Raw genomic sequence first — 17,169 nt, 5'->3', positions numbered from 1 at the left:
AGAAAACTGAACAAAAGTCTCACTCATCCCTACATTCACATATTTGTATCCCATGTTTCCTCCAAGAAGCTTGGGATGTTATTCTTGAATCTCTTCATCCATTTTTATCTGTGAGATAAATTACTCAAAGAGAAGATAATTGTCTCATTGTTGCCCAAAGAGCTTGAGTAGGGATTAGAATACAGTGCTTGAGGATGATGGGGTAATATTACCATGGAATACTCGCAATTTACTTGATTTTTTCAATGGTCCAAAGAAGGGTATCACCTGCTTTTACATTAACATCAAGGGCTCATTATTCATTTTCCTATATGTTATATGCTCTGTGCTATCAGCAAGCCTTTTCTGCATTCTGTACTGGGCAGACGGGCCAATGTCCGGAGAACACTTCAGCCTCTCAGAGCACCCTGTCTGTAACCTTAAGGTAACTACTGTGGAGCAAAGAAACTTCAAAGGGAGATGAGAACCCAAGGTTGCTGACTTACAGTTCATTAGGAAGTTGTATCTGTTGCCAGAGATTTTAATTGGAATAAGAGATTCTTAACACATATATCACTCATTAGGAGGAAGCATCTGTCGCCAGAGATTTGAATTGGAATAACAGATCCTTATCACACTTTGTGTGTTATTTGGTTACTTAATGCAACCATATTTGTGTTGACAGCAACAATCTTGTAATTAGTAAACCATGTCTGAGTTCTCCCTACCTAAAAAAAAAAAAAAACCTGGAAAGGGTTCCCATAAGTCAGAATCAAAGTTGATGACAACACAGTTCTTATTAGCATTAGTAATTCAGTTAGCACCACCATTAAGGCTGCGCTTCACAAAAGCTTATGCCAACTAAAACTTGCCAACTTCTAGGATGTCACAAGACTCTTTTGTTTGTAGGTCTCCCTGCATTTCATCTCTCCCTAAGCTCACCTGTCAACAGTCCTAACTTCAGTCATGTAAGCTGTCTTCTACCTTTCACCTGTTGTGAAAAAGAATTGGTTCTCATTGCTTTTGCCTCTCTTCTTGGCAGGGTGTGGGTGAATCAGCACTTTTCATGGGATGCTCTGTGTTTTTTGCAATATGGGATGCCGTGGCTGCTGCCAGGAAGGAAAGAGAACTCTCTGAGGACTTTGTGCTGAACAGTCCCCTAACTCCTGAACGAATTCGAATGGCCTGTGCTGACCAATTTACAGAGATGGTAAAAAAAAATTTTTTACTTCTGTTCAAAACATGTTTCTTAGGCTTGCTCTTTCCTTGATTCATGGGGAAAGGCCATCTTGTGCTCTCAAGGCAGAAAGGAGGGTTTAAACTCTTCAATGATGAAGAGTACTCTACCCAAATCTCATGAGGCAATACCCCTTTCAGATCTGGGTTGTACTTCCAGAAAAGTTATTTTTGGGACCACAACTCTCAGAATCCCTCAGCCAGTATGGCCAACGTTCATGTCTATGAAAGGAACCTTTTCAACCTCTGCACATTTTTATTTATTTATTTATTTATTTATTTATTTATTTATTTATTTATTTATTTATTTATTTATTTATTTACAATATTTTTTAGCCGCACCATTGCCAGTGGCTTCTGGGCGGCGTACAACATTAAATCTTAAAAACATTAAAAACATTTTAAGAGACAGTATAAAATAGCATATATTAAAATATTTCTTAAAGCATTAAAATTAATTAATTAAAATGCTGGGTGAACAGAAAGGTCTTTGCCTGGCGCCAACCCTTTCTGGGTCAAAGACCTGCTTTCTCTGGGCTTTCTTTCTGATGTCTTCAGAAGGGCCTTAGAAACTCAGGTATGGGCCCCATCCTTAATAGCCAAGATGATTTAACGTTGTTAGCCTCCCCAAAACAGACAACTCCGCTGACTATTTTTTTGTTTTTTTAGATACCAAAGGATGGGAACAAGCCTACCACATCTTGGGCCATCTCTCTCTGAATGAAAACCAGGAACTGGAGGGAAGAAAGTGGCCTTTATCAATGTTTCCCATGGCTAAACTGACGGAAGTAATCCACAGAATTTCAACACTTGCTTTTTTATGGGAAATACTATCATGCGCTTTGTATTAACTGGCATGGAAATCTCCTTCCTGCCATATTCAGATAAATAAACAAATAATAAAAATTGGATGATAGAGAGTTACATTTAAAGACTGAAAAATCTGCGTACAATGGATAGATACATATTCATCCTCTTGCCTTCTTAGCTCTTTCGTTCTGGCCTGTTCTGCCTCCTTTGCAAAACTCAGATGTAACAAGTTTCCAACGGTGCACTTACCTGGTAATAATTACATTTTCTTGTGCAGCAAAATTACATTTGAATATTAATGTAGCAAGCAGCTTTATTGGTATGGCAAGAAATGTTTTCTAATTATTTTAAAATTTCTAAAGCATCTTCAAGCACTTTAGAGGCAATTTAACATGAATCGTTCATGATTAATGCTATTATCTTAGCAATATAAAGTTTTTTAAAGTAACAAAATAATAATAATAAGTGCAAGAAGTTTCCTTTTTAAAAAAAGTAACAAGAAACAACTTGCTGTTTTTTAAAACATCATATAAAGAGTTACAAGAGTAGGTTACTTTTAAAAAGTGATTTCCAGATCACTTCTACTTCTTGGCCATGGTACCTTCTTCAGCAGCTCCACTGACCTTCTGCCTCCCTAACTCATTTATCTACCCATGGCCTCTGCTCACCAACAGAACACATACGGTCTTCTCCCTAGTTCCTCTTTCCTCTTTTTTAACAGAATCCTTGGTTCTCAACCATCTTTACTTACTCTTCTGCCCCCTTTGACTCATACTGCCCACCACTGTCTCCAGTAAAGCCTGTAGGGGTCCCGTGGTTGTCCCTCGCCAAATCCCTACTGTCCAGAAGGATATAGGGCAGGAGCTGGAGATCCTTATGTATAGGGAGAATGTTCCTTATCCCTTGCCTTTCCTGTTCAGAAAAAACAAGGGGGGAACAACGTGGATTTTTCTGCTGCTTTGCAGACATCCTAAGTGGATTGTACTATTGCCTCCCCTTTCATGCACACAGAAAAGGAGGGGGTGATGCTGTTTTCTAGGTGGTGCTCCAGGGGTGTAGACCCAAAGGGATCTAGCCCACCACCTGAAAGCCGCATGCCCCTGCCAGTCTAGCAAGATTTTCCTGGCATCAGAATGCTATGTGGTCTCTTGCACACACGCGCACACTGCTTAGAACTGATTGCCTCTGAACAGCTGCTTTCTGCTGTCAGATTCTGTCCTTGTGGCCAAACTATGAGTTGTAAATTGATTTAGCTTCAGCCATTTCTCCTTTAAGTAAGATCGGTGGTGGCATAAATCTCAAGAGCTTGTTCTAGATTTGGATTTGGGTAGGATTTCATTACATATACTACTACACAATGGTATGTGATAGCCTGAAGATTCAGCCAAAATTTGCAGACTGAAAGAGAATTGTCTTTGATTATTGTGGCTGACAAAAGCTAAAAGCTCTGAGCAAATTCTTTTTTTCTCAGCAGAGAATCTTTTTGTGCATCAGAGATGTTTATAATACAAATTATCTTCTGCTGTTTTGTGGGTGGTATTTATGTGCAGCTGTCTCTCCAAAAGATCAAGCACTAGATAAAAATAAAGAACATTAAAGGATCCTTACATTAGTTTTGTGAAATCACAACATAGCCAACAAATTCCTTCATTTCAGATAATTTGTGTTAAAATTGGCAGGAGAGTAAGCGCTTGATCACATGTTCCAAAAGAACCCCAGTTATATTGATTCTGCTGTTATTTAAATTTTTTTGTAAATTTCTGCTCACGTGACACCATGGGTAAAATCAATTCATTTGGCCAGCCAATTGATTTATTTCCTCTTTGCCAGGAGGGTTGTTTGAAAATGTACCAATCATGAATTGCTTCATTTGTTCTTATTTCAGTGTGTATGAACATTGCTGTCAATTTATTTCCTTTGCAGATGGGTTGAGATTTTTGGCACTGTGGCCACTTCATGCACTTGTGCCTTTTTTAAAAAACATTTTTAGGAGATATCAATAAATCTCTAGTAGCAGCCATCATGCCACCAAAACAACATGAATACATTGTTCAGAAGGAGACAGCCTTCCCCCCTCCCTTGCATGTGTAAGGAAGGAAAGGGTAAAGAGGGCTTGAGCAGGGAAAGGGACATTTCCTGCTTTGAATTGTAAAGAAAGCAGCATTGCATTGATGTCTCCTCCTTTTTTTAAGCCCTGCTCTTCACAATACTTTGTAAGTCTTTTAAAACCTGCTTCCTCCTCCTGATATTGTGTAAAGAGGAAAGAAAAATGAAAGCCAGAGGGAGATATACGCAGGGAAATAAGGAAAATGGGATGAGTAAGTAAAGGATGGAAGGGAAAAGGGGAGGAGGAGAAAAGGAAAGGAGGGGAAGAAAAATGGAGAATGGAGAAAGAAATCAGGAAGTGAAAATTAAAAAGGGAAGGGAGGAAGGGCTGCAGGTGACATATAGCAACAGGTTGCACATTGACTAATGTTTGGAAGGGACAGAAAATTGTGATAAATGAACTGATTTATATGAGAAGGCTTATGTAGCATACAAAACTGGTTAAAAAAGCAAGAAATGTACTCATTGAACTGACTGCCATGTGAACAAGCCCAGTAGTATATATACCATGTGACCACATGTAAATACACATGTATCAATTCAAGGAAGGGATAAAAAGATTTGGTATAACTAGGGTTCTTTTAGCATATGTGATTGAGCCCTAGGCTATCGTTTGACTATGTACATTGTCATAATAGTTTCAATATGTTGCAAATTGAAATTTATTAAGTGTATAGGCATCAGTAACAAGGTTTTCATCTAATAATGCTTCCCACCTTCCACTGTACAGCCTCTTGTGGATAATTTTGCCAAACCTGAATTATTTGGCTTGCACTTTATGATACCATGGATATGCCAGAACTGCTCAAACTGTTCAGAAGTTTCTTTAAAAGTTTTATTAGCCTCATAGTTTGAAGTTACAAACTGAATGATCATAAACATGAAAGAATGAAACAGAATGTAATTGTTTTGTTTCTCTGTTTGTAAACCACGGTGATGGCTTTTCCAGCTGAGCAGTATGCAGACATTTAAAATGCAGACATGTATACAAACATTTGTGTCCCACTCAGGAAAACATGGGGTACAAATTCTAGCAGATAATGGTATGAAATATACCTCTGCTGGATGAGAATATCAGTAGCAGGATGTGTGCTGGTTTGGTTATAAAATATCCCACCTGGAAAATGTTTGCCTGTTTAAAACATTATCAATTTGAAGTACAGTGGTGCCTTGCAAGACAGGGGACGAAACCCCCGCAAGATTATTGGTTTTTGCGATCCCTATGGTGCTTTGCAAGACAGTTTTTTCTATGGCCGTGCTTTGCAAGACATTTTTTTTCGAGACCGATGCCTCGCAAGATGAATAAATTTCATTCGTCTTGCAAGGTTCCCATAGGGAACCTCGCAAGACTATTTTTTCACAAGATGACAATTTTCGCAGAATGAATTAATATCATCTTGTAAGGCACCATTGTAGTCACTAGAACTCTAGCTACTTTATGTTTAAAATGCCTTATGCTGCTTCAACAGAGTAGAATATATTCTGATGTCTTATTGCCTAAATAAACTTTATGAAATGCATTACTAGTCTCAGCCTTTCTTTCTGTCTGTCATTCTTTCATTTGGCAAGGATTTGGCATGATGTGGATGATCATGGAAATGAAACAATTCTTTTGGCTCATATGATCGAGCCTTAACTAGTCTTCAAGGTACCACCAGACTCTTTTGTGATGGTTCTGCAACAACACACTAATAGCCTTAGTCCTCTGGAGATCCTAACACAGTGACTAAAAAGAAGAGGTTGTGGGTGTCCTTTTTTGCCTGGGTTAAGTAAATAAGGGAGAAGTTTAAGAAAGCATGGCAAGATGACTCTGACTGACTTTCTGGTACCCTTCACAGTGTGCATCAGGAGTGGGCTGTCCTCCTCTTATGCAGAAGTTAGAATGATGGGTAGCTTGAGCCATGTTGTGTGTTGCGTGCCACCACAATAGTTGGGACTTACCTTAGTAGGGTTTCCAAGGTATTCGAAATACAGTGATGCCTCGCTTAACGATTGCCTCATTAAATGACGAAACCGCTATACGATGACTTTTGCTATCGCTTTTGCGATCGCAAAACAATGTTTTAATAGGCAAAATCTGCTTTCCGTTGATCAGTTCCCTGCTTCAGGAACCGATTCTTCGCATTACGACAATTTTAAAACAGCTGATCGGCGGCTTCAAAATGGCCGCCCGCTGTGTAAAATGGCTTCCCGCTGTGTTTTGGGGTTGATTCCTCGCTATACAGGCACCAAAAACGGCTACCCCATGGAGGATCTTCACTGGACGATGAGTTATTCAGCCGATTGGAACGCATTGAACGGGTTTTCAATGCGTTTCAATGGGATTTTTTATTTCACTTAACGAGGATTTCACTCTACAGCAATTTCGCTGGAACGGATTATCCTCATTAAGCGAGGCACCACTGTAGTTAAGAAGTGGATTTACCATGGCCACATGCAGTGAATTTCCATGGCCAAGCTATATACCATACAATACCAACCTGTGCCCCTCCTGAGCTGGAGACCCCTTTGTCCCTCGCCACCAGCGGTGGTGGGCAGGGCTGATGGAAGTTGCAATGAAAGAATATCCAGAGGGCCACAGAAGATCCTAACCTAGGGTTCTAGTCCATGGCTAATGTCTCTTGGTTATCTTTTTGTAACATAGCATTGACTCTTTTAAGTGGAAGATCCAAAAATCAATGTGTCATCAAGCCTTTGATCAAGAACATGTACAAACATGTCATCAGGGATTTCAGACACTCCTGAAGAACCTTGAATTCTCCAACCAAGTCAATTCCATCAAGGTGTGAAGTGGAAGCAAGATCACCTTGCAGGGAGGCTCCAGCTGATTCCACTCTGGCTCCTCCTCCTCCTCCTCCTCTTCCTCATATTCTCTCTGACTTGTTGCTCTCCTCTTGAGCAACACAGGCTGAACCACTGGTCTGGTGCTGGAAGCATCCTTTAAGCGTCTTTGCCTGTGCTTGAGATCGTCTTTGACAGCTTTGAAGTGTACTTTTTATGGGTCAGGATGGCTTTATCTCAGCAATCCAATGAGCTCATTTTTTTTGTTAATGGCAAGAAGGTAAGGATCTCTTCTCTTTAATAATTTTATGTACTTTCTTTAAAAAAAATAAGGGGAGGAAGAAGAGGGAGCTGCCTATAGATAAACTGAAATTTAGGAATGTTCCACAGCAGTTAATCCCACTTTAAAAATTGAGTAACCTTGTGCATTTTCCCCAAAGTTCTTTTGATGTTCCACTATGTCGTTTTTCAATAGATGATAGATCCTATTGGTGTGTCATTGACCATTAGTAATCAGTCTAAAGTTGCTGTTGTTTTTTAAGTCATTCCGTTGTTCATTTTATACACTTAGTCTTAAAATGTGTGAATGCTTCTTCCACATGAATGCCCCAACTTCTTAAAATGAACAGAGATGAAATATGGCCATAAACTAATCAAGTGCTCTGCAAGAATCTGAAGCCAGGAAAGTGTTAACCAAAACTCCTAATGAAAATACAATCAAATGCCATTTGCCTTAATCTCTCTGTCTTGTAAAAATCTGATTGTACAAGTAATCTAACACTTATTTCCTGCAGGTATTTAGTTTCATCTGTTCTCTTTAGTAGAGAACAAAGGCAGTAATACTTTTTGTTCACAAATCCTTCAACTGGGTTGTAGGGGGAGGCAGAAAAATAATAATAATAATCTTAAAACTGCAGAGCTGGAAGGAGCTCTATGGATCATTGATTCCAGCCTCTGTCAAAGATACACCCTAGGGAATTAAGTCCCAACCTCTGGCTCCACAGCTAATCCACTGAGCTATCCAGCAGGTTTTGCTAGATTTCACAGCAATATGACTTATATCATCTCTCCGAATTGCTACTCCCATATTTTTGCAGTGTTTTTCAAAGAAGTAGCTTTCTCAGTCTGTTTTCAGCATGTATACAACAACAAGAGGAATTTAAGGGTTCGATCACACTTGCAAATAAAAAGCCCCGCAGTTATACCGTTACTTGCTGTTATGTGGATTGTTTCAAAATTTTCCATTCACCTGCCACACAGCTAATATTGATTCATTTGCCCTGGCAATTGGTTTATTTCCTTCTTACTGGGTGGGTTGTTTTAAAATATACCTATCATATATTGCTCAATTCCTTCACATTCCAGTGTATGTGAATGATGGTGTTGATTTATTTCCTTTGCAAAGGGGTTGAGGGTTTGGATACTGTGGCCACGTCATGATCATTGCAGTTGTATCCTTTTAAAAAACAAATTTTAAGGGATATCGATAAATTGCTAGTAGCAGTCACCACCACAAAAACAACAGGAATACATTGCCCAGAAGGAGACAGCCTTACCACCACCACCACCACCACCTGGCAGGTAAAAGAGAGCTTCAGCAGAGAAAGGGACATTTCCTGCTTTTAATTGTAAAGAAAGCGGCATTGCATTAACATCACCTCTCTCTTTTTTTAAAACCCTGCTCTTCATAATACTTTGCAAGTCTTTTAAATCTCACTTCCTCCTCCAGACAAAACCTGAGAGGAAGAGATATGCAGGGAAATAAGGAAAAGGGGATGTGTGGGTATAAGAGAGAAGGGGGAAAGGACAAAGGAGAGATGGTTCATACCACTTTATCAATATATCACTTTTATAATTTTAAAAAAGGACAAGGGGGGTCTGATTGCCCCAAGAAACAGCAGAGAAAATGAATCAGTACAAAATTAAAGAGCAGTGTAGCCTGCTATAAGAGCTCAAACAGAAAGATACGTAGCAATGCAGTTCAAAACAATGTAAACACTTCTGCTGAAATATATACCATATGATTATTGAAAAAAATGTATCGGTACAACAGAGGGATCAAAAGAATCGGTATAACTGGAATTATTTTCTCATGTGTGATTGACCCCTAAGAATAACAGATTTATTTTAATGTGAGAAACAGATTGTCATTCATGAAAGATTGCAATGAAATACACTCTGACACTTGGTAATCCCTAAAAACATAATTTTGTAGTAATCTTGTACTGTTTTTTTCCACAAAGCGTATATTTTATAGTATCAACCACTATCAATCTTAAATCAGTAGTTCTAACACCTTTGTGGACAAACATCCTATTAGTAATTAAGAGGTAGCAACAAGAGGAGAAAAGATATGATATATAATGCAATTACAAACAAACAAACAAAAACAAGGACAAATTAGAATATTTTATCAGCCTGGCTAAGGTTGCTACCAGTACACAGCTGTTTTGGTCTTAGCCATGCCGGTCTGAATACAAAACTGATGCCTTGGCCTTTGTCGTAATTAGCCATTCTACTGTAAGATGCAGTAAAAGCAAATTCAGGATTCAACATTTTTGAACAGAAAATATAATAGTATACAGTAAGTACCCCGTTTCCCTGAAAATAAGACCAAACCTGAACATAAGCCCTAGCATGATTTTTCAGGGTGCTCATAATATAAGCCCTACCCCCAGTTAAGTGAAACCCCACCCTCCACTGTTGTGCAGCATTGTGCAGCAACCAGAAGAAGATATGACTGTGAAATAAAAGATCCCCTGAAAATAAGCCCTAATGCGTTTTTGGAGTAAAAATTAATATAAGACCCTGTCTTATTTTCGTGAAAACATGGTAGGCCATAACAAGAATGCTGTCAACATCAACAGATTCACAAATAACTAAACTTACCATATGTACACTCATGTATGTGTCAGCCGTGTTCCACTTTAGAAGCTTCCTGTAAAGGAAAAGTTTAAGAACAAATTGCAAGACCCTGCTGGAGCCCCATGATGCAGTGGTTAAACTGCAGTGCTGCAGTCAAGCCTCTGCCCATGACTCGAGTTTGATCCTGAGGGATTCAGGTTAACTCAGCCTTCAGGATTCCACAGGTTCAAGGTTAACTCAGCCTTCCATCCTTCTGAGGTCAGTAAAATGACTACCCAGATCACCGAGGGGAGGGGGCAAAGTGTAGCCTGCATAATTAAATTGCAAATCACCTAGAGAGTGCCTTAAGCACTATGGAATACGCTTTGCTTTGTATCTCATCCCCATGTGCAGCTGGGAAGGTTGCTTATGAATGTTAAAAACCAGATTAATGGAAAAAGACTGAGCACTTTTTTTCTCCTCCTGCCCCAGCTGCTTCCCTAACTCACATGCCATCCAGCTGGAGTGGAGAGGGGAAAATGTTATTAAGACTGGAGGGCAGGCTGTGTCTTCCAGATCTGCATCTAGTTTGGTGCCAACTCTCAGGTGAACACCCAGATGAGCCAGCAGGTTGCTCTTAAAGTTCATCACATGGGCTCGTCAGCTAAACGGGACGCCCTACCTCTTTGCAAGCATTCTCGTGGATGATTATCAATGGCAGACAGTGGTGCCCACCTTCTTGCCTAGGAGCCATCCAGTAATTAAAACATTAGGACAGCATTCCTGGAAGGAAATGAAAGACAACATCACCCTTCTAATAAGAAAAAAAAATAGGAAAATGGCAATGCCTTTTGATTAAAAGCAGGGCAAAAAGAAGTCCTGGGGAAAGGTGAGCCCTCTCTCTTTTGAGCCACACACTCATCAGAGACAGAAAAGCCCCTGGGTGCCTTTTCCTAAAGGCAGGAATGGGAAGGGCTGGCCCTTTCAACTGGCCAGGGCCCCTTGGCCGTGCTGGTGGACGAGGGTGGCACTAAGCCTTCAAACAGCCCAATAGCCTGCCCCCCCCCAAAAGGAAAGCTTTTGGCACACATATGAAAACAACAACACCCAAAGGAATAGTCAAGCAAAAACAGCCTTAAAAAAATAGGATGTTGATTATCTGAGGGGAAAGGGCAAGAATACAAGGAAGGAGGAGATAATGGATTGTCCTGGAAGGGGGCATAATGGGTTGGAACCGTGAAAAAGGAGCTCTCCCAGCAGCAACATGTCTGTCGCTGCCTCCTTGCATCTCCTTCTTGTATCGGCAGCCTTGCTTATCCTGTGGACCAAATGTCCTCTGCTCTCTGACAATTGAGATCGCTTATTTTCCGTTGGTGTGTCATGTATGTACTTGTACATGTGCAAAGCTGGCCAGAAGAAAAGAGATGGAAGGAAATAAGTGGGGAAGGATTAATTCCCTCCCCACCTGCCTTAAAAGCACAGATCATCTTTTTGTTGGGTTAGTGTCCCGATAAATTCTCTTTTCATTTCCCTTGCAGGTGACAGAGAGGTATGCTGAGCCTGAAGAGTTGCTGCTCAATTACCTGAGAAAGGGGCGTATCCTTCTCTGCTCTTTCGCACTTTCATTGCATAACAGCCGTCTTCTTGATTCCACAAGCCACCTTGGAACATTGTGAAAATTAAACTCCCCCCCCCCTTCTTTCTGGTACTACGAAGTACAAAACGAGTTGATATAAGTGGAGTTTGATATTCTCATATGCATTTTGGCAGACCAGGCCAGATATCGAGGCATTGGAATGGTGAATGTAGAGGAGGAAATTCCACAAAGCATTGTTTTTCTCATTCCTCTGTATTCAGGAGTTCGATAGAAAGGGGAGCAGAGATACAGGCCTCCGTCCACCCTAGCGAGCCCATAGAGAGAGCTGTATCTGGAGAGGGATGCAGTCCTTACCTGGGAGGGCTGTCCATGCTACCAGAAAACCTAAAAAACCTAAAAGGGCTTGCCCTTCTCCTAGAGACACTCCACATATACAGACTGATCTGAGAGTCTGCAAGAATTTGGAAGGTTGAGACATTTTCCTTGATATACTAGCTAAATCTGGCTTCCTGTAGTTTGGCCCATTATTACAAGTCAAGAACAGCCCTGTTAACAACCCCAGTCAAGTGTTGAAAACCCAAGGCCATGGCTTCCTTTATGGAGTATTCCTCACTTCCTGCTACCTTCAACTTTTCCCACAATTATTGTCTTTCCAGGCAAGTCTGATCACAGTTTAATCACTTATGCTTCTAGAGAGAACTGAGGTTTGGTTTGATTGAGCATCAATTTGTTTGTCTTTCCAACATTCCAAGGTATCCACAAAGCACCATATTTTAAATGAACTGATTTTTTCCTGTTGACTTTTTTCACTATCCAACTTTCACATCTGTACAGATAATTGAGTATACAATAGCATAGATACCATTGACCTTGGTCTCCAGTGAGACGTCCTTAAACCTGCTGACAAAAAATGTTGATATTTCTTTACAAATTGATACTTGGATCAGAGCAGTTTTTACCCTGGTGTGTTTCCTAACTCTAATAAAATTGTGCGTTATATTTTAAAAACTTTACAATTCTGTAAATTTAAGATCAGATATTATATATAATATCAATCTGATCTTAAATTTACAGAATTGTAAAGTTTTTAAAATATAAGGCACCATTTTATTAGAGTTAGGAAACACACCAGGGTAAAAACTGCTCTGATCCAAGTATCAATTTGTAAAGAAATATCTTATGGCTTTATGAGGCAAGTTAGTCTTTCTGGTTAGATTTGTGGATTGGGTAAGGCCAGAGTGAAGGAGCATTAATAGGGTAGAACAAACAATGTTGTGTGTACCTTTAGACATTGTATCTGACTTGTGGCTGGATATATATCAAGTGTTAAATAAGAGGCAGCATTTGTTTCCCTTAACACTGTATGTGTCAGTCCGTCTCACAGGAACGAAATATGGCTGTGGAATTGGAGGCTGTGGGGCCTGCACCGTGATGGTGTCCACGTACAACCCAGATACCAAGAAGATTCGGTATCCTTCAGAAACAAGGAAGATGTGGCTGAAACTGATAACACAGCTTTGTGTGCTTGTTCTTAAAGTGGGTCTACCTGGCACGGCTCATGCCCTCCTGCCAGCAAAGAACTGTAGTTTGTAGTTGTGTGTGCTAATATTTTGAAGTTCTTTTCTTTAAGTTTTGACATGCTTTGAATTTTTCACAGCATAAATCCCTCTTTCCTTCATGAGGATGATGGCGTGTGGACCCTGAAGGGAACAGAGCCTCAACTTGGACAGGGTGACTAGGGCTTTGTCTCAAGGCCACAAAATCAAAATCTCTCTCTCTCTCTGCATGTTTGTGTGTGTTTGTTTAAATCAGTAAATAAGACTTGGAACAAACAGCCCAGAAAACAGAGGATCTAGAAGAGGCAGCCATGTTAGTCTGTGCTAGCATATCAGGTCAAAAAAAAAAACAAACAAAAAATGAAAAAGACAAAAGACAAAAACGTTGCGGCACCTTAAAGACTAACTGCTATATGTTAATGTGAGCTTTTTTGGGCAAGTCTGAAGAACTGGACTTGTCCATGAAAGATCTCATTAAAATACAGCAGTTAGTCTTTAAGGTGCCACAACGTTTTTGTCTTCTTTACTTATTTGTTTTGTTTTCGGCCTTCAGAAAGACTACTGTCTTCTCATACCCCTTTGAATGGAGGTTTGTTGCAGAAGACATGCATTTGCTCTCAATCTCTCTGGTTAAGCAATCGGAATTCTCCTTCACATTCCAAAGACATTTTCCGGCCAACTCTTGCCTGCTGCCATTATGTTCCTTGCACGGTGCTGCAGTAACTACAGTAGAAGGTGTGGGAACGACGCAAACCAAGCTTCATCCCATTCAGGTAAGAGCATGAGGCTAAATCTTCTGAATTCCAGTGCTTAGGATACATGGCTTAGTTACCTACTATGCTTCCCTCCAAGCCAAGGGTGCATTTTATGGCCCCCTAGCTCTTTTTGTCCCTGCCTTATAAGACAACTTGGAAATAACTTTCAACGTCCTCCCATCCACACCAGTCCAGTTCATCTCTCTCTGCACCTCTCCTTTTCCTTTAGCTGTTGGAGCTGCAGCTGCTGAGACAGATCAGGCATTAGCTGGTAGTCCCCCCCCTTCCTTCCTTCCTTCCTTCCTTCCTTCCTTCCTTCCTTCCTTCCTTCCTTCCTTCCTTCCTTCCTTCCTTCCTTCCTTCCTTCCTTTCTTCCTTGCCAGGGATCAAGAGAAGAGTATACTTGCTAGGGTCCCTATTGCAAGAGTGGGAGAGGCCCACATGTGCAGAAGAAAAGAAGAAGAGTCCTGCTTTTGCAACCAGATCGGAGAGTCTAAGGTAGAGAAACGCAGTCCAGGGAAGGATGGAAAGGGATTGCATTCTTGATGAGAAAAACAGAGTGGAAAGCATTGTGATTGAACTTAAAATTTATGGAGCTATTTGCTTGGACCAAGATGAAGATCATCTGCATTCTTGTATTTCCAATCACCATGGATGGGTGTGAAAGCTGGAGATTAAAGAAAGCTGACAGGGGGAAATAAAGATTTGTTTGAGATACGGTGCTGGAGGAAAGCTTTGTGGGTACCCTGGACTGCCAGAAAGGTGAACAAGTGGGAACAAACCAAGCCTGAACTATCTTTGGAGACAAATAATGTTGAAATGGAGGGTCTCTTACTTTGGGCACATAATGAGAAGCCAAGGCTCTCTGGAAAAGACAGTAGTGCTGGGAAAGGTGGAAGGCAGGAGGAAAAGAGGAAGACCAAACAGGAGATGGACGGACTCCATAAAGAAAGCCTTAAAGGCTTGAGTTTACAAGAGCTGAGCAGGGCAGTTGGGGACAGGTCCTTTTGGAGATGGCCCATTCATAGGGTCGCCGTATGTCGGGAGGTGACTCGACAGCATGTAATAGCAACAACAATATACTGAGAGGTTTTTACGTTAGATTAGAAACCAATCAGAAACCAAGCCCTTGGTGGGCAGGCGATGGGAAGCAGGTGATGCCCATTTTGCAAACTATTATTTGTTCTGAGTTGTCATTTAGGCTGCCAACGTGCTTACTAGCCTTGGCCCCGTGCAGCCATCATGTTGCGTACTGTAACTGCAAGATAAAGCCTTGATCAGGAAAGCCCCTCCTGCTTCATTTGTACACAGCAGCCTGTGGTTAAAGGTGCGGGAAAGCTGATGCAGTAGATCACATCAGGTCACACGCTGAAAAAGCGTGCGGGTGTCCCTGCGGGTGAGTTTAAATGCTCTAGATCTGTACATGCACACAAGGCTGCGGGGCAGGCACCGCTCATCAGCAGGGATCCAGGATGATTGCAAACATTTTAGGTAACAACTCTCCTAACCAAGGACAGGGTGCTTCTGGACCTCCAGCTATTTAACCTTGGAAGTCTCATCCAGCCCCACCCAGCACGACCCGTTGTAAGGGTTTGTGGGAATTTTGCTCCAAGGCATCTGGCGGGCCCAAGGCTCCCCCATCCTGCTCCAAACTCTTCTTGCCCCTTGTGGCCATTTCTGTATCCATTCATTTGGATGTATGATGCATCCAGAAGACAGCATTTTGTAAAAATAAATAAATAAATATATTTAGTAATTTTCATAATGGTGATCATTACTGAATTATGTAAATGTACATCAGAGACAAGAGAATCGCAACACAAAAACAGCAACAGAAATACATACAGTTCAAGAGTTAGAAGGGGCTGCTGGATAGCTCAGTGGCTTAGGTCTCTGGCTGCAGAGCCAGAGGTTAGGAGTTCAATTCCCCGCTGGGCCTCCTTCCTTGGTGTTCCATAAGGTCCCTCCCAGCTCTGCAGTTCTGAGATTAGTATCACTGCTGGTGGTGTTATCATGGTTATAAAAAGAGTTGGGGTGATGCTCAGGGACAGCGCTTCTGTAGATGGACTAGCCATTAAGGCCATGCATTTTACCTTCCAGGAAAGGCTCGCAAAGTGTCATGGCTCCCAGTGTGGTTTCTGCACTCCTGGAATGGTGATGTCTATGTACTCCTTGTTAAGGAATCAGCCAGAACCCAGCATGGAGCAGATAGCAGCATCTCTGGATGGTAGGCTGGCTCACTCCAAAATGTTGTTTTTCTCTTTTACAGAGGGTTGGTAAATTGGATAAACAAATAAACTGTGTTTCTGGTATCCTAGGAGATGATAGTTTCTTTAAAAGAAAAGAAATTGGTTTTTTTAAAAAAGGCTTATATAAGCTTTGTGTTGATTTCCTACCACTCAGTACTAAGCTTCACAAACTGAGAAGAAACAAATACCAATCTGGATCAGCCCTATATAATATAGACAGGGTGGGGGCCCAGGGTGGTGTAGTGGAGAGTGTAATGGATTGGGACTTGGGAAGCCATGGAAGCTCACTTGGGGGACTGGGACGGGTAAAGCCACTCCTTAAATATCTCACTTACCTTGAAAGCCATGTTAGGGTCACTATAAGTTGGTTCTGATTTGGTGGCACAGAACTAACATAGACACATCTGAATGATTCAGAAAACAGTCTGGAGATGATCTAACAAATCACCCAAATATTTAGAGTTTATGTCGGCTTCAGAGCCCACAGCAATTCCTGGTTCAGGGGATCTGGAGAGCTCTTACTTACCCTATTTTTCTGTGTATAAGACAATATGTTTGTCTAAAACCTTTAGACTAAAAATTGAAGGTTGTCTTATACACGGAGGTAAGCTGAAGAGAGAACAAAATGGCCCATACCTTGCCTCTGCAAACAGGCTTCCTTCAATCATGAGGCTTAGCTTCCTAGAGTCAGGATCTGCAGGGCTTAGCAAGAAGGGGGAAAGCAGGAATCAAAGCAATTGGAATACAGTGGTGCCTCGCTTAACGAGGGTAATCCGTTCCAGCGAAATCGCTGTAGAGTGAAATCCTCGTTAAGTGAAATAAAAAATCCCGTTGAAACGTATTGAAAACCCATTCAATGTGTTCCAATGGGCTGAAAACTCACCGTCCAGTGAAGATCCTCCATAGGTGCCTGCAAAGTGAGGAATCCATCCAAAAACACAACGTGGAGCCATTTTACACAGCGGGTGGCCATTTTGAAGCCGTTGATCAGCTGTTTTAAAAACATTGTCTAGTGAAAAATTGGTTCCCAAAGCAGGGAACCGATGTCGGGAAGAGAATTTTGCCTATTAAACATCGTTTTGCGATCACAAAAACAATTGCAAAACAGTCATCGTATAGTGGTTTCGGCGTTTAACAAGGCAATTGTTAAGCGAGGCACCACTGTACATCTCCTTGGAGGTGGAGCCTGTAGGCAGTGCTCAGATTCAACAGGGACTCATAATGTCTCAGCATTCTGAGCCCAGAGGCTGAATACT

The 17,169-nt window shown here is 41.2% G+C and overlaps 2 protein-coding genes across 3 annotated transcripts in view; both read left to right on the top strand.

The window, feature by feature from the left end:
• LOC110089019 (aldehyde oxidase 1) overlaps positions 1–5,651 on the top strand; it is an 82,279-nt gene extending 76,628 nt beyond the window's left edge. For both annotated transcript variants that reach the window (XM_078379898.1, XM_072979043.2), the window contains 2 exons: positions 1,022–1,189; positions 1,885–5,651. In XM_078379898.1, coding sequence (XP_078236024.1) covers positions 1,022–1,189; positions 1,885–1,935 — 219 coding nt within the window. In that variant the 3' untranslated portion in view covers positions 1,936–5,651. The remainder of the gene's footprint in view (positions 1–1,021; positions 1,190–1,884) is intronic.
• A 1,411-nt stretch (positions 5,652–7,062) lies between these two features.
• The window catches only part of LOC110089018 (aldehyde oxidase 2), a 58,804-nt gene continuing 48,697 nt past the window's right edge, over positions 7,063–17,169 (top strand). Inside the window, exons 1-5 of the mRNA XM_072979015.2 lie at positions 7,063–7,192; positions 11,295–11,352; positions 12,726–12,822; positions 13,574–13,682; positions 15,765–15,891. Of these exons, the coding sequence (XP_072835116.2) occupies positions 7,139–7,192; positions 11,295–11,352; positions 12,726–12,822; positions 13,574–13,682; positions 15,765–15,891 (445 nt within the window). The 5' untranslated portion in view covers positions 7,063–7,138. The remainder of the gene's footprint in view (positions 7,193–11,294; positions 11,353–12,725; positions 12,823–13,573; positions 13,683–15,764; positions 15,892–17,169) is intronic.

The sequence above is a fragment of the Pogona vitticeps genome, chromosome 1 (genome assembly GCF_051106095.1).
Source record: "Pogona vitticeps strain Pit_001003342236 chromosome 1, PviZW2.1, whole genome shotgun sequence".
In the NCBI taxonomy this organism is placed as follows: domain Eukaryota; kingdom Metazoa; phylum Chordata; class Lepidosauria; order Squamata; family Agamidae; genus Pogona; species Pogona vitticeps.
The sequence above is the reverse complement of the archived record's forward strand: the minus strand, read 5'-3'. Positions and strand labels throughout refer to the sequence as shown.